This window comes from Caloenas nicobarica, chromosome 12, assembly GCF_036013445.1.
Source record: "Caloenas nicobarica isolate bCalNic1 chromosome 12, bCalNic1.hap1, whole genome shotgun sequence".
Lineage (NCBI taxonomy): Eukaryota > Metazoa > Chordata > Aves > Columbiformes > Columbidae > Caloenas > Caloenas nicobarica.
In genome coordinates, this window is record NC_088256.1 from 5,355,634 (window position 1) to 5,378,303 (window position 22,670).

A 22,670-nucleotide genomic window follows, 5' to 3' on the forward strand; every position below is an offset into this window, starting at 1 on the left:
TTCCCTTTCATACTTCAGTAAAACAAACAAAAAAACCTCTTCAAAATGTAGTTTCGGTATCTCTAATATACCAACTTTTTTTTTTTAAAAGTTTTTTCCTCCCCTAGTAAAACTTTTTAGATTTCAGTGCAACTATTCATAAAGGAAGAATGTTATTTTGGTATCAAATCTGAAAATTTAATGTAGGAAATACTGAGGTAGTTCAGCCTTTCAAAAAAAAAAAAAAAATCTGTAAAAATATTTTAAGATACAAAATAAATAAAAAGATTTAAGAACACAGTTGTCTGACATTTTCAATACTTTCTTCTCACTTTTTCCAAGTAGCAGCTTCAGGTACATTTTACTTGAACTATAAATAGTTTTAATACCATCTAAATTCCATTACTGGCTGCAGTCAAAATATTTTGACCAGCTATAGCAGGGAGCATTTGTGTCTGTAAGATAAATGTTTTATGGCAAACTGAAAGCTGTTCCTTACAGCAACTTCACTTAGAGCTGCTTTACCATTTTAGCAGAAAGAACCTGTTTTTGCAGCTAAACTCCGACTTGTAAAAATCGCATCTCCTTAAGTACTGTAAATAGTGTATGTTTTAAACATTATAGGTTTCAGTCTGAGGATACAGCAGACACTTGGTCCATTTTTTTGTGTTATAGGAGTTCTTCTGATGAACATCGGCAATGTTTCTGGGTAACTCCCCAGCTGTGGGCACAGAGCTGGTCCCAGAACAGCCACATCCTGTGCTGGGATGAGCCATCAGCCACCGAACACACCGTGTTCTGGGGGTTAATGCAGAGAGAAGATAAAGGGCAGATTTTTCCAATGAAGAAACCTCACATTTGCCGCCTACGCGTTAGCGTCTTTACTCCATTCACGCACTTAACACATTCAATCCTGGGTCAGATGTGTAGACTTGAAAAAAAGTAAAGCCCTGCAATACAGAGTCACTCAGTCTGGCTCGGTGAACCATGACAGACCCACGGGACAGTCCAGCATCTACTGTTGGGTACCAGGCTGGTATCTGGGTCAAGGGAGGTACAACAATTTACACCATCTGGTCATCTCTTCCCGTGGATCCACAGTGGCACATTGGCCAGGGCTGCAGCTAACACTGTAAAGTGTCTGCTATTCCCTGCTGACAGCTGATGCTTCTGAGCTGCCAAATACCCCCCAGAGGTCACCATCCCCTTTCCTAGAGTTTCCCTGTTCTCATGGTTATCCTGTGTAGCTGCCTTTTTGTCCCTTCTCATCAGAGAGACACCTGGACATACACTCAATGTGTGTCTACAACCACATTCCCATGTATACTTACACATATTTATGAAAAAAGTCTATGCTCCAACAAGGAGTGTCGTGTAATCTTAAAGCAGGGTCTCCTGAAACATCTAACTGGAGGTACTGATGTGCCACCCACGAAAATTTCTTATCAATTGTTTTGCATGCAAAGTAATCAAGGTGAAGTATAACAATTGTAAAGTCAACCAAGAGACTGCAGTGCCACTTGGAAAATAAGTATTTTGTTATTGGCAGGTTTCACAAAATGTAATTTTGGAAGTGAAATGACAATCTTAGCTTACCTTTGTTATGAGGTGTTATTTTCTGGTTAAATTCATTTATACCCTTTTTTTGAGGTGACTGAGATTTCACTGCAGTGACTATGTTTTTGGACACTAAAACAACCAGAAAGTACAGTTCTTTGCAGTGTCAAAATGGATTTCAAAAGATTTTTCTAAAAACACCTGTACCAAAAACCTATTCTTTTGATAAAGCTATTTAGAAGAATGAACAACAATTTGTTAGTAGTGCCAGCATAAAAACAGTTTAAGGGCTGTTGCCAAAATATAGGTAAAAAATAAAAGATTAAACAGGACAGTAACGTCTAATTAAACCCCTCCTGAAATATTTGTACTTTTCAGCATCGTACTTCTTCAAACAACAAACACAACGAACTCCACCAAAGTAATGAGTAATAAACAGAGACGGCCTCAGACTATTCTACTCAAGAGCTGGTTTATATTCACACCAGACTGGTTGGTCCTTGCACATCACCTCATGCTGCCGTGTGGGATGCAAGTGCTTGCAGAAGTAAGATTGAGCATGTATGGGGTTATACGGGAGAATTTATTGAGATTTCTACCGAAATCCTTCCTTTTCCTATGTTAAGTTACAAAGTAACACGGACTTTACCACCAAGGTTTTGTGTGTCAACATCCACATGATGGTTTTTTTATTCAGAACAAAGAATGTTTATCATCTCAGATGTTACTCTGAGAAAATAGCCTCTTGTTAGGGACTTGGGGACTAGACAAACACTAGCAAACATTTCTCCAACAAATTTAAAGAGAACTACTTGTGTGTGGAAATATGCTTACAAAGTCTTATTTTCTGCAACTGCTGTCAATAACCCTGAAAAAAAATAAAGACGTTTATAGTATTTATAAAACCAAAGACAGATGGTTATATTCCTGAGTTTCAGGACTTCAACCTGCTGCAATTTAATTAAAATGAAAACTGAACAGAATGCATTGTTAAATATTGGTAATATACTGGCAGAGGAAATTATTTTGACAAAAATTCATATAATGGAAGCATATAATGGTCCGTGAGAACTAGTGTGTCAAATTAAATAAAGCTTTATTGGAATCTAACAAAGCATGCTAACAACGCACTTAAAATATAAAGATTTTTGCTGCTATTTTGCAAGAAGCATAATTAAGTGAAACTTTAAGGAAAATAAAAAAATTAATCAGCAGTTAATTATAACAGTCATTATGTAGGACTATTGCATAAGCTTTATTCAGAGGGCCAGGGCTAGATTTGCCCCCTAACAAGGAGGTTTCACAAGACAGTAAAGGGCACCCCTGCTCCCCACCACGCACCGTTCCTAGGACATTCAGAGCCCTCTGTGGTATCAACGCCAGCACCTGAGCGGACACTTCAAATAGCTGCCCACCCTTCTGCAGGTGTGAAGCAGACGTGGTAGATCAGATGCAGCTATGATGCTGCAGCAGTTCAGGACACCTTGCACTAAGGGTGGAGTTTTGATCCCTTCAGGCTAACGTTATGCGTGAGCTACGGCTGCAACGAGAAGACCTGCGCTTCTGCACTAGCTTTCAGAGCAGATCAGGAAACTAACGAAGCTGAAAATTTATCACTTATTTTCTGGTTGCATCAGTTTTCAGCTGAATTTGTTCCTGATCTGGCTCATTTCATGATCAAACGAATGTGAGTGGTGGCCCAGGGGTGAGGAGAGAATGTGGGAACATCCCTTCTGGCAACAGCCTGCAGTCGTATCTGCTGAAGTAGACTGAGGGACCACAGCCCTAGAATAAGCTCCTTGCATTCTGATGTATTCCTGTGTGCATGACGCCAGGTAAAGCATACTCTGTCTCTTGGTCTCATAACCCTTTGTGGACACCAATAGCTATGTCTGCATCATTCTCTAAGCAGAAATGACCAGAGAAAAGCTACAATCCTCCTTTCTCCCATCACCTCTCCCTGCAGCTGCCTCCCAGACGACCCGGCTGGGAGCACATGAGAACACAGTCACGCACTGGATGCACGGGGAGCTGCAGGGCTTGCACAGCCTAGGTGGCACTTTTGGCTTTGCACGAGCCAATTTGCAGCCACGACTGCCTGTGCGGACAGCACAGCAGGTCAGCTTCTGGCTGCCCCTTCAGAACAGCATTTTCAAATACAGAACAAGGCATAGTCCTTGTAAGGGTAGATGGCTCCATGTAGCCCTTGCTATCCTTGTTTCATAGCCTGGTCCTGCCAGTGCTGCTTGCTAGAATTGCCCTGACTTAAAAAGCAAAACAAAGCTACTCTAAGGAAGTGAACAGGGCTTATTCACAATACTAAGCTTTGCTGATAAGCTAAGTAATGTTAATGAAAAGTATCTATAAGATTATTCCACTAAGCAACACGACCCCAAATTCAGTTAAAAAAATAGCAAGCCTTTTAAAAAACAAATAATGAAATTAATGAAAAAAATGGCTGGCTAAATGAAATGTGTTTGCACAGACAGCACTTCTGTAGCAATCCTCAGAACAGCTGCTCGTGCTGCTTGGTAAAAAAAAGCCTCTGAAACATGATGATTTTCACATAAACATCTTTAAACAACAAATCAAAAAGTTTTAACTGCTGGGATGTGAAATGTAGTAAGAAAAGATGCCTAAAAGTTAGAATTTTATAAACCCTAAATGGAAATGACATTTTAAATGTCACAGCCAAAAAATGACAGAAAAAATGACACACCAAAGGTCATATTCAAAGTAACATTCAAAAACAAAGACAGCTGAATATAATGCCGTTAGTACACAACCATTCGCTGAGGGAAAAGGGGATTTTCAAATTGATTAAATTAGAAAGACGACATTGGAAGAATAAGAAAGAAAATGTTCTTAGGAAATCATACAAGTCACTTCAGCTAAAGAGGCATTTGATTTAAAAGAATGTAAATGCAGCAACAAAATTTATCAGCTGTATTTTCCCAGGTTGATGCATGTGAGCATTTCTGCTTACAACGAGGTGATTCTACATACCCATAGCCTCGGCCAGACCAGAAACCTTCTGTCCGTATATATCCGTCTTATTCCAGGCAAACGTGTAGACCAAATTGGCTGCAGCAGGAAACCATTTCTGAAGCAGACGTCCTTCAACAGCAACTATCAGATGGACTTTTGTCATTCCAGAAGGGATGGTCGTGTGTGTCAAAATAATGCGCAGCAAAGTTTTATACCCTGGTGTTCGACTGCTGAGATAACTCAGCTTCACAAAACTTGAAGGAATTGGGATTTCCTCTTGGACCACCTTGGAAAAAAACCCACATCATCATATCTATAGCCCAGAAAAATGCAAAATTACAGTAATTACTGCAGGTGCTTATTTTACATTTCACAATCATTATGTGAACACGGTACCACTTGAAACACTGCTGGTCTTTCTGTGTTTATTCCAGCAATGCAGTAGCCAGGCATATTGCAAATTGTCCAACACCAGAAATTGCTTTGTCACCTTACTGGATGGCTGTCTGTCTATTTTGATAAAGAGCCTCTTCCTCCAGTGCTTTACTCTTATCTACCTGGAGCAAACACTGTCTCCGTGGACATATTCGCACTCAAAAGCTCTACAGCTTTACCTTGGCTCTGTTATTTGGTTTACTTGATGAGTGTTCTTAACCAGAATACAATTAAAAACTTTTTAAAAATATGCACGCGCTTTATGTACCACATTATGATTTGAAGATACTATCCTGCTTTGGGGGTAATAACTCTGACTTGGGGAGAGCTAAGAAAGAAAGAAAAAAACCTTCCTGCTACAGCATCTCCTGTGCAGAAGCGCTTGCAGTAAGGCTGAGCTCCAGCAAGAAGGGACATGGCAGGGGCAGGCACAGCACAGGAAAAGTAACGAGGGAACGGGGGACACACGGCAGCGATGATGAAACAGCCGGGGTGACAGAGCCATCGAGCTAACAGGTAGGTCCCAAAGGTCTGCAACAGAGGTCACATCTCCCGGTACCACTGGCAGTGCCCCTGTCTGAATCCCCTGGATTAAAGCTGGCTTGGGCGTGCCCACTGTGGGGTGGCATCAGCCCCTGGCTGCGGTGGAGATGAACCTAGAGGGACAGCACGGACCGCGAGCTTGCAAGGGAAAAAAGGAAACTTGGCCTCGACCTTTTGAATGATGTGGGCCTTGGAGCTACAAAAAGGGGTTTAGCTCTTGTGATCTCCTGAGAGAAAGGAGCTGTTCTGGGACAGAGTGTGAGGAAGAACAGGCAAGAGAAGAGAGCAGCTTCTTGGAGGATGCTGCTGCCGTCACTCAAAAACCCACTGAGAAGTAGACTGTACCTAACATGGTTAATGATTTTAGTGTGTTTCTGTAATAACAAGTCAACCTGTCACAATGCTAAATTTGTCAAGCTTGGAAAAATACAAACTGTTTTGTTTGTATCTCCCAGTTTTTCAATTTTTCTTGTTTAACGAGAGATCGCTTTGCTTTCAAAACAATTTTATTTACACATTGCAACAGGATCACTGTCATAGGATTGCTGCAGTACAGCTGGAGGCCTGCCAGCACTTGTCGTTTCGACATATGAAATGTAGTGTTGCCAGGGAAATCCTGCCCCATTTATTGTTCCTGATTTGCAGTGTTCCCCTTCTTTCCTGCTGACATCCCAGCTGCCCTCACTGTCATACATCTGACATCTCTGCTCATTTTTTAATAGAAAAGCAGGAAACAATATTCATGCATTAATACATGCTAATATATCTCCTTCTCTTATTATTCTGGGTTCCTTTTTGTTCATTTCCCAGTACTGTACAATGAAATTTAACCATTTAAGGACCCTGCAATGTCAAAAAAAGGACCGGGGCCAGTTTCTCTCTGAGTAGACTGCATCTTTGGGTACCTCGCTGTCTAAAGACGACCCAGGAATATCTCATGTGGAGTAAAGTGACCCAGTTTTTTCTTACTAGTGTGCATCAGTTATTTTAAATTTATGTTTATTAGTTTCACTTAGTCCTGTGAAGCAACACTGTGGCCATCAACTTGCTAAAACACGATAATGTTCTTAATAGTTATGGAAATGTTTAGGCATAATTAAGTTCTAAACAGGTCTCTTACATGTGGAATAAAGGCCCTTAATCAGTAGCAACACTTTGATGAGAAAAAGAGAAAACATCAAAAATATTCATGTCTACAGGCAGCCTCCAAAGTATCTTCCGGACTTGCTCTGTGAAACCCAGAAGAGGCCTTATTGCTTGAACTCTAACTGCTTAAACAGCATACTAAAAATTATGGGGGTTAACATGATCTGAAACCTGTGTAGTTGTATTTTCTTGGGTGTTCAACTCATACAATGTCTTTTAAGAACCAAATAAGAGAACAGTTAAATACAAGGTTAATTAGAAATTACTTCTAAACACTTAAAGGAGTGTCATGAAAAAAAGACATTTTTATTTAAATAAAAGACATATTTATATAAATAAAAACAAACCTGTTAAAATTGCTCTACCTTGGAAAGAAAGTAATAAAATAGAAGCAGCTAAAATATAGCTGGAGGTGCCATCATTAAGAACAAGAAGGTGTGAATGGAAGAAACATCCCTAGGAGTCTTCAAAGCATGTTGGGTCATGTCTCACATTGATGTATGGGGACGTTGTATTGTTTATCTGTAACTTAGGATTGATTTTGTGCATCGTTATAAATAAAACAGGATTTCAATAATAAATCATGTTAAGACTCCCCATTTTCTTCCACTTGTAGGTAAGAAATAGAGCACCTTAAGATATTAACAAAAAATAAATAAAGAAAAAAAGGCAAAAGCATCTTGTGAAACAGTACTAGAGATCTGCATAGCTGACATTCTGACAAGTGAATAACATCACAGCAGTTAATTGTGCACTATTTGGTATCATCTTCTAAAATTGTCTAGAACTTGTTCTGCAACTGAACAAATTGTTAATTTGGAAGTCTTTTCATTACCTGTAGCTCTGGAATAACAGTTCCTCTCTCAGGACAGGACCCTCCAAATGTGGTCAAGGGTGAAGGCAGTACTATCGGGTTTGGGCTGATAAAACTACTGATGTCACAAGATGGTGTGTCTGACTGTGTTCTTTGCATTACAACTTTGTCTACGATGATAAATCTATTCCAAGGCAACCAAAGTGTCCTTTTTTCAGATATGAAAGGAGATCTGTCAAAAACCAGAGTGATGGAGATGCCTCCAACAGCCACAAGGTCAAAACTGGAAAAAACAAAATACTTTGTTTCTTTTTGTTTTATCATCATATTACCACAACTTTCAAGGCATCACAAACAAAAACTTTATGTTGCTCATTACAGCTCTGGATTTACTATGTAAAAATCACTCAAGTAGACCTTTCCTTTTCACTTTGGTATTCATGAAGAAGCTTTACCTCTCTGCTTTCTCCCTGCATGCGTCAATAGTAAGGTACAGCACTTCACTGCTACTTGGCCTATCTCCCCTCTATTTATCAACTAGAATCAATACTAACAAGTCATCTGTAACAACCGTGTGGACCCAGCTACTTTGGTTTATACGAAAAGAAATTCCTAGCCCAGAAAAGGGATGCTACTCATAATCTATGCAGCTACAGCATGCAGAATAAGAAGTCTTAAAGCCTCTTAGGCCTTTTCTCTATTAACATATCCTTTTCCCTTTTTCTAAAAGTAGCAGGAAGAAAAGGTTAAATACATCGAGCAGAAGACCCCTCTGTGCAGGATATTAAATTTTTGGGAAAGATGCCAATTAATTGCACTGAGAACTGAATCAGCTCTTCTACATAAGGTGGGTGATCCGCTGGGAGCTATTGTGAAGAACCTTTGGCATATCTGGGCTGCAAAACAGTGGGACATCGGAGGCACGATACACAGAGTCTCAATTTTCTGAGCTTCTGACATCCGTAGTCAGGCAACATAAGGTAATATGTAAATAGATACTTCATCCTCTGTACTATTGAATGCATCTATTATGGAGGCTTTTGATGGTAACAAACTGTGATAAGAAGTCAGACTTAATTATGCATATCTCATCACATTTCCCAAATGACACCGATTACATTCACAGCGAAATACAGGTAGCATATTTGAATGCAACAACTTTATCCAGGCGACCGTAAAGAGGAGATGATAATTACTAATTTTCAGTAGTGCGATTTGAAAGTCAATAAACTAAGGTAAAATAAATACGCGTGCTCCTTACTTTGATAAATCGACAAAGCCAAAGAAAAAAAAATTGTGGAAAGAGTGACAAATGACACTCTCTCCTTCTTGGAAGGTAGCTTCTGATTTCTTGTCATTTACAACACAGCCAAGGAAGATGAAGTCTTAAACTGCCCTTAGCAGGTCAATTCAAGTTCAGGAGCAAACCAGGAGCATATTGCAAATGGATGGCCAACCCTGGAGTGCAATATAGAATACATGAGAACTTCATCTCGCTTCGAGAATGGAACTCAGCCCTACAAGGCTGGGGAAGAGAGGGAAGCCAGGATTGTTCATGACTGCTTGTGGAACAGCAATTTAACCATTTTGACTCTGGAAAGAGTCTGTCGTCAGCTTTACTTGTGTGGCTAAGGTAAATCAATTAAAGGAATTAACTTCATTGATAACTCAATAAACTACTTGGAAGATTCACAGTTAATAACAGGAAAAAAAAAAAAGAGAGAAGACTGAATTCTCTGGAAAATCTTACTAGTGAAAATATTCAAAAGTCAAGAAGGTACAGTTACAGCAGTACTGTCACATTTTGACTCCAGGTGTTTGAATGCTGCTTTAATCCTATTGCTGTTCAGGCTTTTTCTTCTCTTTCTTCTTTGGTCCGTTTACCACAGACAGCTCTAAATAATGTGCTCCCAGAGCAGAATGCCAGATGCCATCCTCAGTCCACACCAGTGATGTCTATGAAAATTTTGTACATGAATAGAAGGTGGTAGATGGCGCTAACTACACAAAGCTAAACTAGTGAAAGACCCTACATGAAGGTCTGACCTTCCGTCTTGTCGGCTGATGGTGTATCCATACTCATTGTGGTGCAGAAAACTGACGTTGACTCCAACCAAAGGTGTTCCGTCTATCGCCACCACCTGACCTCGAATCACACATGCCCGTCTGTAACCAAAAGAGTAGAAGGCAACATGTTAGACACATCAGGATGGTGAGAAGGGCATTGATTTCAGAAACTGTGCTATACTTCTGTCCCAGATAGACAGAACTACTCTGATACCATTGTGACTGTTGATTTTGAATCAAAATTCAAACAAGTCCAAAAGCTTGATTTGAAAAACCATTATCTCATGAAGATGACACACAGACTCCCCCATGTATCATTGCTGTATTGAGAATATATTTCCATTTATGGCTGTATTTCAGGATACCATTTGTTCTGCCATTGAACAGCACTGCAAAGGTTTCACTGATTTAGCTTGCTGCAGCTCTAGGGGGTGATGATTTGTGAAAGGGGAGAATGAAACCTCATTCTCTGCTGCTAAGAATAGGGCATTGCTGTCTATGAGAAAAAAGCTGAACTAATGCGATAAGGCAGCAGTGAGACACGTGGTCTTCACTGAACTTCAGAAAGTTACATAGGTAAGTTCAGAGAGTGCCTAATCAAGTGTAACATAAATTTTTTCTCAATACCCCATCACATTTTATGCCCTTTTAAATTCCCTCTGGGATTTGTTGGACTTGCACCCACTTTCCAGCATAAAAATCCTCCCATTCTAGTAAAGAGGTTGGAATATGGCAGCACAGCAGAACGCATCAGAGTCAACGGACAGGAAAGTGAACTCATTACTAAGTGGGTCTAATCGGAGGCTAACAGGATCACAGAATCATACAAAATGAGAGCTGAAAGGAAATACAAGACTTTATCTTGTCCATTCCTTTGCCTCAGGTAAGATCAACTATACCTACATAACTCCAGACAGATGCTTGTCTAACTCTATAATCTCACCAAGTAACCATTCCAGTGCTTCTGTATGAGTGCTTTACTCATGGCAAGTTTTTCCTACTGTCTAATTTGAATCTCCACTGCTGCCTTTTAATACCATTACTGTCACCCTAGCCACGGAAATAGGGAAGAAATTACTCTCTTTTTCTTAGCTTTAGCCTTTTACGTATTTGAAGACTGAAATGTAAAGGAGGCATGTCTCATCAAGGATGAGGAATAAGATGTAAAATACCCTCATGGTGTAGATTAGGACCTAGTGGGGTTTTCTAAGGGCCTACACAGCTCCATTCCACTGAAACACCTTTCAGCATCTTGCCCCATGCTGTCAGGTACGCTCCATCAGCAGAACAGATGCAGGTTTTGGGATCTAATGAGAAAATTGCACGTTTCCTGAACTGTGGTTTCACATAACAAAGGGAACAGTGTATGCAGAAGTCTTTTGATAATGTTCAAAACCAGTAGAATACTTACAAAGGTAACCAGCATGAATTACTGTATATAAACAACAAGCATAAATTTAGACATCGTTTATGTTTCTCTCTCAGTTTGAAAGTTCTTGGTAGACCTCAACAGATACATCCTACCTTTGCACAGTGAATATGTAATCTAAAACTTAACAGCTCCTCAGATGAAAGGTATTTAGGAGTCTATATAGGAATTTTAAAAATATCCCTTGAGAGATTAATTAATCATGATCCAATGAAATCATAAGCACTAATTGGAGAACATAAATTTCTGAAAATTCTGACTTGTTTCGTAAGATCTTGTTCTCCAAAGCCACTCGACAGGACACTAATTTATCCCTATGATATCATCAAACTCAGCTGACTATGAACTGAGAAAACGCAACTGATAAAAATTAACCCCTTTGCGACATTTGACATTCACTACAGTTGCTAATATAAATTCCACGCTCCCAGAAAGATGCTGATTTTAAGCAAAGATGCTGATAAATCCCAGAGGAACGGGAGAGGCTGCATTACTGCCAATATGCGAAAGAGAGTTCTGATGTACCACGTTTTTGTTTTCCACATTAAGCAAATTTGGTTGTGGCTCTATTTGTGGGTGAAATCTGCTGCTCCACTGAAGGTAATCGAGCTTTTTGTGTGTCTCAACAGACTCACGAGACTCATTCAACAGAACAACCGGGCTCAATTACTCTTCGATTTCTTAGAGCAGAAAATACTGGTTTCTATCGTTTTCTCATATTTCTAACATCAACAGACCTGCCCTTCCTTTTCTAATCCCTTCATTAGTGCACTCCATATATTTACAATACATTTTTATATGATAGAGAGACCCTTAAGAGTCATCATTATTCAGCACGTTATTCTCGTACTCCTGTTTGTTCACTCCACACAGACCTGTCTTCTGACTCTACTCTGTCCTCATATTTTATCAAGCACTCAGATTTGTGTGATAAAAACTCATCAAAGTCTCCATTATTTCATACATAGTCTTTATATCCTCTACCGATTCACTTCTCATTATTCATAAATAATATTAAGAGACTTATCTTTCAACTTTCTTACTCTTTTTCATTTGTCGTATTTTACAAGCTACACACATTTACAGTATGTGATAAAGATTCATAAACCTCATTATTCTACATTTATCTGCATTGCACTGTCTTTGCAATCTTTTAGATTTTAAATGTTCTAAGCCTGCCTCAGTGTTGCTACACTTGTCCTCATTATTTACTCCTTTTTTATTACCTACTCTAAGTTGAAGAGTCTTCTACTCTGTGGCTTCTTCTTGAATTACCAGCACCTACTAAATCACTGACTGTTTGATCAGAATTAGTTTTAGTTTTTGCTTTGCTGCAGGTATGAAAACATTTTTTCGGTTACTTGATGACCGGCATTAATCTCCAAGGCTCGGGGAGGTAACAAACACCCCCTTAGTTTGCAGCAGGCTCTCCCTCCTTTGCCAGCTCCCGCAGCAGAGCCCATGCCTGCGGGCAGCAGCTTCCCTGCTTGCAGGAGACCTCGCTTAACTCCTTTCCTCACCAGAGCTTTTCGAGCATGTTCCCTGCAGCGATGTCCCTCCATGCTCAACTGCCACTTCGTGTTTCATTGCTTCAACACTCACCCGCTTTCCAGAGGAGCTGTGGACCTCGCTACCTCTCAGTGCTTTTCTTAATTTGAAGAGAGAAACCTCTGAAGATCATCATGCCTCCTCAATGTGCTGCATGTCCCTCTTCTCAGCCTCTCAGATTTGTTCTACACACTTGTGACTGGCCTGCTTTTGTTTCTCACGGGGGATAACAACTCATACTACCTGCCCAACAGTCGCCTACTTGCAGCGATTGCGTAAGCTTGGACTAAGGTCATCCAAGTTGTTTTAACTTGAAAGTAAGTGCAAAAATGTCTTTTCTAATTTGGAGGAGCTGGGAAGGAACATGTCCCTGATAAGCTGCCTTAGTGTTTTCAAATGCATTAAAAATGTTTCTAGTCCCCTGGCAAGCTGTACTAAATCTGCAACTCCAGAGGGAGCAGTTGGCTTTTTGAGAGAAAGCTGAGATTCCCATGGTTGCAGGTGGCCTAAAAGAAGTGGGATTTCTCTGTCAATGCTTCATGGGTCATTCCATGGGTAACTGAGGGCCTCAGCTCTCCAGGTCTCAGCTCCCTGCCATCAGACAGTTTGTTTGACATCTCTAATTTAAGATAAAAATAGAAGTTTAAAATTTTAGATACATTTTTTCCATTACTTTTAAAGCATTTTACTATTCCATCACCATTCTGCTTTGCCTTACTAATACTTATCCGATATTTTTTTGCTTTTGTTTTGTGTGTTAAGTTGCCAATATTCTCTGGGCACCTTAGTCTGAGACATTAGGCTCAGATGTGTCAAGCAGCTCGTGAATTCACAAGTGTCACATTACCAGAAGATGTCATTTACTGTACTATATTTCTGATTAAAATCTTCAGTCAGAGAAATTAAGCTAAAGGCTAGTAAGGTACATTCATTTCTTCCTGCTGACAATGTCGCTGTAAGCAGCCTGTGAAGGGTAATTAATTCAGTACCATACGCTGGACCTTTTTTGTAGGCTATTTGCAGTGAGTCAAATAGCTTGCCAGCAGCATGCATTAAAAATATTCGCAAAGAAACAAGCTAAAAACCTTCCTGAAAACAGAAGTTGATAAAAACATTTTAATCTGCTACACCCTGCTACATGCAGTCGGTCAAAACCATTCCTGATGTAAGCAAGTACATTTCCATTTATTCAGAATGTGTCTAATCTGCCTTTTAGCATGTCACAGTTTAAGTTGGGAATTTGTAAAAACCCAGTACAAATTGACATAGCTTTGACATAATAAAAAGCAAAATATGTTTTGAAAATATCTAGCTCCTTAACATTAATTTTGGTGTAGTATTTATCCATGGCTCAACGCAACACCCTGACTGCATTGTAGAAACCAAATGTTAAAAAATTAGATCTATGCTAAAATTTAAGATGCAAATTCAAAAGGACAGACGTCTCAGCAGTTGTCACAACAACTAATTTTAGTATTTCAGATGATGTTGAAAACGCTAGTATATGGTAGAGACAAAACATTTCAGTCTGAATGACAGAGATAATCTTCACCAGTTTTTGATAGTTTTCCCAAATCTATTCAACATCACTTTGGCTTTATCTACAGTGAGATTCATGCGAGCATCACCCACATTGGAGTTCCACTGACCTGTGGTACAGTAAAACACTGCACAATGCCATTTGAATGAGAAGACTGAAAACATTGGCTAGATATTTCTTCCTTCATCCTCCTAATGATCTCAGAGACTTCTTGAAAAGAGGATTAAAAAAAAAAAAGCGCCAGATAGGACTTTGCAAAATTTGAGCGCCAGTGGGAATGGATGCCAGTGCTCTGAAATAAATGAAAGCTACTATTTCATCCAAACCTTCCAACATTTCTTGTTGGACCACCAATGCTATCAAACAAGTGGCACTGCAGGTGGCCATGACATATCATCATCTGATTGGACACCACCTTTTCAGAAATAGCCAAAAGGAGATTAAAAATCCCCAAGCATTCTTTGGTCTGTACCAGATAGGCAGCATCACAGATTTCTGATTTTTTTTTTTTACTGTAGTAACAGTTGTCTTTCTATATTTTTTTTAGCAATCTTAATTCCCAGGAGAAGAACAGACACTAGATGACAGTCAGAGTGACAATGTCAGAGGAAGATTTCTGAACAGAGGCAGCACAGCTAAGCTGTTGCCTCTTTCTGAGATCTGTCATCCTTGAGGAAAACTCTGGCAGTTTTTAATAATATTTGACTTATGGATGAGCAATTTTTCAACAGCCTGGAAGACTTGAGGATCAAGCAAAGTGTGGCCTGAAGAACTCCTCGGGGTGCCCAGCACATTGCAGATTACTGTTGACAAAACTCAGGAGACATGGCACAACGCAAGTCTCCAGGCACTGCCCTGATTCCAAAGATACAGAAAGCCTCATCTGAATCCCAATGATCTTCTCACCAAACTAAACAGTAATTTCTATACAGTGGGAGCAAACGATATCTGGGGTGTGAATAATGCACCAACGCAAGTACGAGTCATATTCCTTAGTGGTATAAAGCATAAAACCAAGGTGAGGGTGGGCTGCTGCTCACACACGAGTCTTTGCTGCTCTTTGTTCTTCAAAGGCATGGCACATATCAGGGTAAAGAAACAAAATACTCAGAAAAAGCTTTTAAATCCAAGTTAAATCCCATCGACGATAGCTTTAAAAGATCAGTTCCTTACAACTATAAAGGCGCATTGATGGGATTATGTGCAATCTGGCTGCTAACATTTGCAGTGTCACAGAACACCGTATAGGCGACTTGAGCGCTCATCTCCTCTCCCAAAACACCTCGCTGTGAGGCATTTTGATGAGGAAAGTCTTTTGCTGGTCACTTTTGGTTTAAACAGCGTACATCCCGCCAAGGACCTTGCAGCAGGTGCAGTGGCATCGCTCCATCAGCAAGAGACCTGCCACTGGCAGGCGGGTGCTCGTTATGGAGTTCATTTTCATGCCCTATTGTTCTACATATTTATAACATCCTGTTACATTATTAATAGTGATTAAATGTTTAGGTATTTCAGATCAATAAAGACTCTGTTTACATATTTACTTCATTAAAAATTAAGAAGTTACAAAGATAAAGTGCACTGAATTTGTGCGCAGCTATGGAATGAAGTCAAGGTTGTAACCTAAGTGCTATGTACTGTACTGTGAAAATTAAAAAAAAATTCTTATGGCCTTATTACCGGAACATGGTTTGTCTAATGTATAGGCCTAGTTGACAGGGTAATAGTTAGGTGATGTGGATGATTTGTGGATCTCTTTGTCAGCACGTAAGTTATAGCTTCCCAGGTGAACTACAGCATAAAAACTTATGTGCCCCTATACTTCAAATGTTCAAGAAAATATGTGTTACCAGGTTTTCTGAGTGAGTGCCCCTTTTCCCACTGCACAGTTTTTTCCTGTTAAAGGGCAAGCCAATCTCACAAACACAGATCGCTCTACTGTTTGCCTGACAGCTTGAGAGCAACCTGCAGCATAAAATGCTAAACTCTGCGCTGGTCTATCGACATGTAGTAAAACTAAAAAAGTTTGCTAATTTAGGTAACTGGATTATATGTAAGTGGCACATATTAAATTTATTACACTGTAAATATCACACAAACTCTATTGTGCAGAAAAGTGACTGAATATAGCGCATATGAATCCAACTTGTCCTTCTGTTTCCTGCCATTGTATGCATCTACAGCAGAAAGGGCTGAGCTTCCCCCACTTATTCTGTAAGGATGAGATGGTTTACCTTCCACAACCATCCAAGTCTTGCTAATAACAGCAGAAGAGTTTTTTGCTGTGACAGTTTATGAATTAGACAGGTAGTAATGAAAACCTGATAAACAAAATCCTCAGCTGTTGGGACTTAAATGTTTGCTATCCTTTTAAGTATATTTTGATAACCAGTGAAGAATTCTCAGCTATCCGGGTATCTGTTTTTTCCTTGTTAAATAATTTCATTGTATTTCTCAACATTCGGGAAATTCTTTTCTCTAAAAGAAAACTCACCTGCTCTCAAATGAGACATCTCCTGGGATTACATGAGTGCTTTCCTTCCCGATGAGGAATCTGATTCGATCGTAAAAGAGCCTCGGAGGATGCTGAGAGAAAGGTGGTTGGCTGTGCTGGATAAGGTCAAGGGGATCGGGCGAACCCTGGCAGAGAGGACTCGAGTAACAATTGCTTTGCTGACAACAGTCAGGGTCTACGCAGTCTGTCAAGCCATCTAAAACAGAGAGAATGGAAAGTTTGGGAAATTGAGTGATTCTGAGAATAAAGCACCGTGTTTAGTACCGGAAAGCACAGGAGGTATTTAATCAATCGGAAGGCATGCTGACTACGACACCTTCAAATTCAATAAAGCATTAATGTATATGCTTAGTCCAGAAGGGGTATTTCCTCTAGTGATTAACATCGTTATCACCTCATAAAATCCCTGCACGACAATGAGAAAACAGAACCCACAAACTAAGTCAACAGGGGAGAGTGGGAGTGTCTTCACTGCAGAACAGGCAGAAAAAGAAAATCACTGCACAATACTTGTTAGTCCAAGGGGTGCACGATCCACACTGTGCAGCTGCTATCTCTAATAGTCCTTTATTGTCACTAATCTCTCTTCACACCTGCAAAGAACATACCACTCCGCAACACATACCACTCCGACCACTCTGCAATAATGAAGTCTGAAATGTAACTCTCACAAGCATCTTCACTACAGTAGTAAAAAAAAGTGCTTGTTACAGTTGTCTGTCTTACATTTTAAGTTCTACAACAGATTTACTAGCGGTTTAGGACGTTTACTTTTCATTTATTGGTTGCAATACTAGAATGACCCAAAAAGGGCAGAAGCATGGCTATAGTTCTTTTGTAGTTGGTAATATATTATGTAAATACACACCTTGATGCAGGCTCTATCCCAGTGACCTGACAGATACAGTCTTCTCCACGGATGTTTGCACCAGGAGAACAAATTTGGAAAGTGAAAATACACCTATTCCTCCTTCTTCCATTTGCAAGTATGAAAAACTAGGATTTTTTTTTTTTAATTAATTTACTTAACTGTCCAAAGCTCATGGTGAAAAGTGAAGCACTGAAGTGCATCTAAATTAAGCACCTAAATAAAACTTAAAATTGGGCTTCTATTAGCAGCTTAGACATCCAAATTGCTTAAATTGCATACTCAACCAGAAAGAGATTTAATAAGGTACAGTAAAATGTCCAACTACCTTCTTAAACATTCATTTTATGACTTAGCAGTTGCTAACTTCCATGGATTGACAAGCACACTAATGCATATAAAGCAAGATTAAGGCATTGTATCCTTCAACAAAGACATCTCTTTGTATTTTTAACAAGGTCAGTCTGAATAAATGCGGAGTCATCATATTACTGTATGGATTTCCCTTGTGTTAAAATTGGAATGCTATAGGATCAACATACTGTCAGATATTTTCACTTCATGTTTTGACTTTTCATGCTCTGTTCGTGCCTATAAAACTGTACCTCCTCAGGGCAAACTGCGTTATCAGGGAAGATGCTGCGGTTTTGTCATTGACTTTAATGGGTGCGAGACCAACCCTCAGATAACTCTGCTCTTTTCTCAATAGAGCACATTGCACTGTGTGAATGCTCAGTAAATAACAGCATAAAATATTCACTTTGAAAAGAAAGCAAAAGCCCTTCTACAGAACAAACAAGTGTTAAGGAATGGGCTTTCTTAGAATCTGAAAATCCTTGCTGGACCTTGAGCAAGGTAACTGCTTGGCTAAGTAAAAAATATTGACAAATCTGTCCTACTGCAGCTGAGAAATCAGCCACAGCTGGCTAGTTTTTGTGATAATTAGCCAAGGGCAACTGTAGATAGCTAGCAACAATAATCTAAGACCCAGCAAAGCTGGAATAGCTATAGGTCAGTGCATGCTTTAAGTTCTTTCCAGATTCCCCCAGTCCCAGAGACATCAGGCATTTGCCAGTTGTAGGAGAAGAGCTTCAAAGGACGATGTTGAGTTTATTGAGCTTGAGTGTAGCAGTCACTTTATATTCAGGAAAACCTAGAAAGCTATTGGAATCTGCTAGGAAATCAGTAAGCTGAAACAATAAGGGCCCTCCAGTCCAAACAAACCCACACGGGAAGTGGATGGAGGAGTCAGCGATACGAACCAAAGGGGTATTCATTGTGTTGTGATGAAAAAACAAAAGAGCTTTTTGGGCTGAAACCTTGAAAACAAGGCTTGAAACTGCAAGGGAAATATATCTTCTCTTATTGTTTCCTCCTTTTTGTCCAAGGAATGAAACTCTCTATATTACTAATAAGTAAACTAAAAAGCATCAAATTACTACTAGATTCTCCAAGATTGCAAATATTAAAGAATTCTACGAGACTTGAAAAGGTGATGAAGAAATTGAAACCTCTTGCTTCTGCTTTGTACTGGTGAAGATCCCTGCAAAGGCTCTGGTGTGGTTAGACGTAGCCATTCGGGCTGGTCTCTGCCAGTGGGATGGTTCTGGCAGTCACGAGTCGTGTTCAAGGAGCTCAGGTACTTTCTGGAAGGTACTCATTTTTACAAGCTGACTGCTGTCTACCTGGGAAACTTGACAAGCATTGGTCTGGCAAAATAAGTACTAATCAGAAAAAAGGCACACTTCTTTCAGAATAACAGATTCCAGGGGGAAGCTATTTTGGAATAATTTATTCCACAGCAGCTATTCTGATTAATTTTTCCCTTGTCAACAAGCCATTAGATGTGGAAACTGAGCTGACCTGATTCTCATTTATGTTAGAAATAAGAGTGAAAATTCATAGAAATATTAGAATATGAAGATTTGCTTAGAAAGAAATAACTGTAAAAGTAACAATTAAATACTTTGCTTTCTCTAATAGAGTCCTCATTCTTCTTTGCTTTGGTCAACAGCTTACATGCCTGCAACAAACCCTGTGCATTCATGCTGTACACAGAAGGAAAACAAATAAAAGGAAAGCAGATTTCCCTCTTCCAGTCAGGCTCAATTTTCATCTTTTCTTTGCAGTTTACTTGTCAGCAAAGTGACTATCTTATAAACTCTTTCAGGTTCTGCTAAGGGAGTTATTTTGGTCTGAATTACTTGCACCTGGTTTCATTTGGCTCTCCAGGCTCTCAGGGCTACAAAAGGGTGATTTTCCCATTTGTAGGGGTGTGCAGTCCCAGAAGCAAATCTGAATAACTCATGGTGAGAACGGTATTTGTTCTAACAGCACCATGAATATACACAGTACTGGGTACACCAGCAACAGCTTATGGCCTTGTGAGCAAAGGCTACCAAGTTGTCAGAGAAAGAAATTCCTAACCAAAATATAGATGTTATTCCGAAGTAGGAGTCTTCGAGGTTACAGATTATCATTCACAGCTTCTCTCTCATGCTGTGTTTAATTTTTTTTTTCATTTTTAAAATGTTTTCATTGATTAGGTGCCAATTTATTTCAATCTCCCTTCTCAATCAAGCAGAATGAAACAGAAGAAAGATGCTAGATTTGGAAAAGATGCTCCATGGGCAGGGAGGCAGGAGGTGCAGCAGCACCAGCTCCTCTATGACTCTTAACACCAAGTATTTGGCTCAGGCCACTGGGTGTATGTAATTAAGAATTATTAACTAGAATTGTCTGAATAATGCAACATCTAGCTTTTTTTTTTTTTTTTTTCTCCGAACAATCAAATAAAACTTAAAAAAGAAATCAACCTGGATAAAATGGAAAAATATTTTTCACACTTTGTGCTGAAGTAAAACAATAAACCACCTATTTTGGGGCAAATAGAGAACTCTTAACTCCAAATAAAATATTTGTTCCACTTTAAGCTCTTTAAGACTTTGCTTTTAACTTAGATCATTTGAAAGAAATAAGAAAAAACCCCAAATCTAAAACCCAAAAAAGAAACCACTGTAGTAGCGTGAGAGCCATGAAAATTAACCAAGTAAAAATACCTGCTAAAGAATCACAAGTTACATATGGAGGCAGTTTATGGTGTGAGGATAACATTTTCAACAAGCCAATCCTATTTGAAAACTCACTACGTTAAGAAAACAGCAGGGTTTCTATTAAATCTCAGGAGACAACAGTCAGGAGTACGAACAAACTACTACAAATAGCAAAAACTGTAATTCATACAGCAGGGGAGCCTGTCTACTGAAGTTTCTACTGTCAGTTACCACAAAGTGCATTACAGCATAAGTGTGGACTAAAATGTATCACAGAGGTGTAAATGATTTTGGTTTGTTATTAGAATTTTTTATTTTATATAAAAGGCAGCCAGCTACCCTCATGGTGCACTACAGATTATATAATAAAGTGATTAACATTTTGATGAGCCTGAGATTATGGTTTCACATCTTCCAGGTACCTCGTTTCAAATGCAAGGGATAATGACAGACTGGGATTTTTTGTTTTGTAAGTAAATTAGACGATTAAAATATTTTTAATATTACTGCTATAAGAGAATTCACAAAGATCAACTTGAGGATAAAAAGTACCTCGAAGAACTCTTAGATAATTTAAACAACCTCAAAGAAAAGGCAGAGCATGCCAAAACAAGTTTCTCTGTTTTCTGTTGAACCACTCTTCTCTGCCTTGCTGTAGCTCACAGAGTTAGAACAAGATTTTCCCATTTCTTGTTTCCTTTCAGGAAGCTTTCTATGAGGAATTATGTTAATATTTATTGTGTCAGGAGTTTGCATTAATGGAATCACACAATGTTTTCCATCAAACAAAATATATTTTCTTGCTTATACACTTATATACATATATTTCTTATTTATTATGATGGAAAGAATGCCACAAGTGTGATGAAATTACCTCCTCAGCTCTGTTTCTATTGCAGTCATGGAATGCTCAGTTTGTGCTAGGTACAGCACATTGTCTAATGCACATATTGTGCAGCAATCTCTCTTCTACATGGATGATCACCTTCAGCAGCCAGACAAATCGGGAATGGAGCTACGGACCCACCTCTCCATCGGCTCCTGTCCAGCAATATATCTCTTTGCTTACCATGTTTAGGCTAGTGGTGTGCAGCGACTGTATTTAATATATTTTGTATTTCAGCTTCCCATATGCTGCATAATATCTATATTAAATCCTCAATAAAATAACAATGGAAAAGGAAAAGGCATTTTTTCAGCTATAAGCTAACAGCAGGAACATGGAACAAATCACGTATTTTGGGCTGGCTATGAACAGCTTTATGCCATCTACTTTGCAAATCCTGGCTTTTCTAGTCTTCTCATCTAGCCTTGAATTACTTGCAATTCATGACTACAAATACGAGAATATCACAATAACTCCTGTCACTGAAAATGGCCCTGTGTTCACAATTAGTACAAATTGTCTAGGTGGTGGAACACTGGAGGACATTACGGAGGCACCGGGTGGGGTCACTGCTAAGGGAAGCAAAGAGCAAAGCGGTTCTCATTTCAGCAGCGGTGGCTTCCCCAGCTCCCTGGTGCAGCATGCAAGAGCTTTCACAGCGGCTTCCTTTTTATTAAACCCCTAAGACACTTTATTAACTGGCTATGAAAACAACAAATTCAATCAGACTCCACCTCCTGTATTACTGTGTTATTTTAATAAACCATCCACTATCATTATGTTCTGGCAAGCAAAACATAAATAGTTAGCACTAATACTTAAAATTGCTATTCTTCTGCTTTAAAGTTCATTAAGAGAGCAGAATTCTCACCCCTTCAAGCTTTTGTTACACATGGAGAAGACACCACTAACGTTAACTGCAACAGGTTTGAAGTTTTATGGTTAATGTCAGGCCCAGAATACTGCAAGGAGTGGCGTATATGCCTATATGGTGCATGCATATAAATGTACGCAGGCATACTCATGAACACACATACTAATAAATGTACTTGCTCAGACACATGAAAATCCAGCCCATCTCTAAGCAATACACTACTTAATGTAAGTAATACCAAGGATGTTTACTTTCAGTGCTGCAGAGCAGCCCAGAGGTGTGCGGGTGAGTGCTCTCCCGCTCCCCCTGGACCGACCCCAGTGTTCACAAGCCAGTGATGGAGCTGAAAGAACTATGTCCAGAACATTTTCACAGAAAGTAAAAAAAGGGATTTAAGCTTCTCCTTGCAGTAAGCTGATTTTTTCCTC

General features: G+C 39.4%; 1 protein-coding gene across 2 annotated transcripts in view; it reads right to left on the reverse strand.

Annotated features, from left to right (window-relative positions):
* The window catches only part of TENM1 (teneurin transmembrane protein 1), a 240,286-nt gene that overhangs the window by 60,390 nt on the left and 157,226 nt on the right, over positions 1 to 22,670 (reverse strand). For both annotated transcript variants that reach the window (XM_065643703.1, XM_065643702.1), the window contains 4 exons: positions 16,541 to 16,757; positions 9,509 to 9,628; positions 7,484 to 7,745; positions 4,543 to 4,810 (listed from right to left, as the gene is read on the reverse strand). In XM_065643703.1, the coding sequence (XP_065499775.1) occupies positions 4,543 to 4,810; positions 7,484 to 7,745; positions 9,509 to 9,628; positions 16,541 to 16,757 (867 nt within the window). The remainder of the gene's footprint in view (positions 1 to 4,542; positions 4,811 to 7,483; positions 7,746 to 9,508; positions 9,629 to 16,540; positions 16,758 to 22,670) is intronic.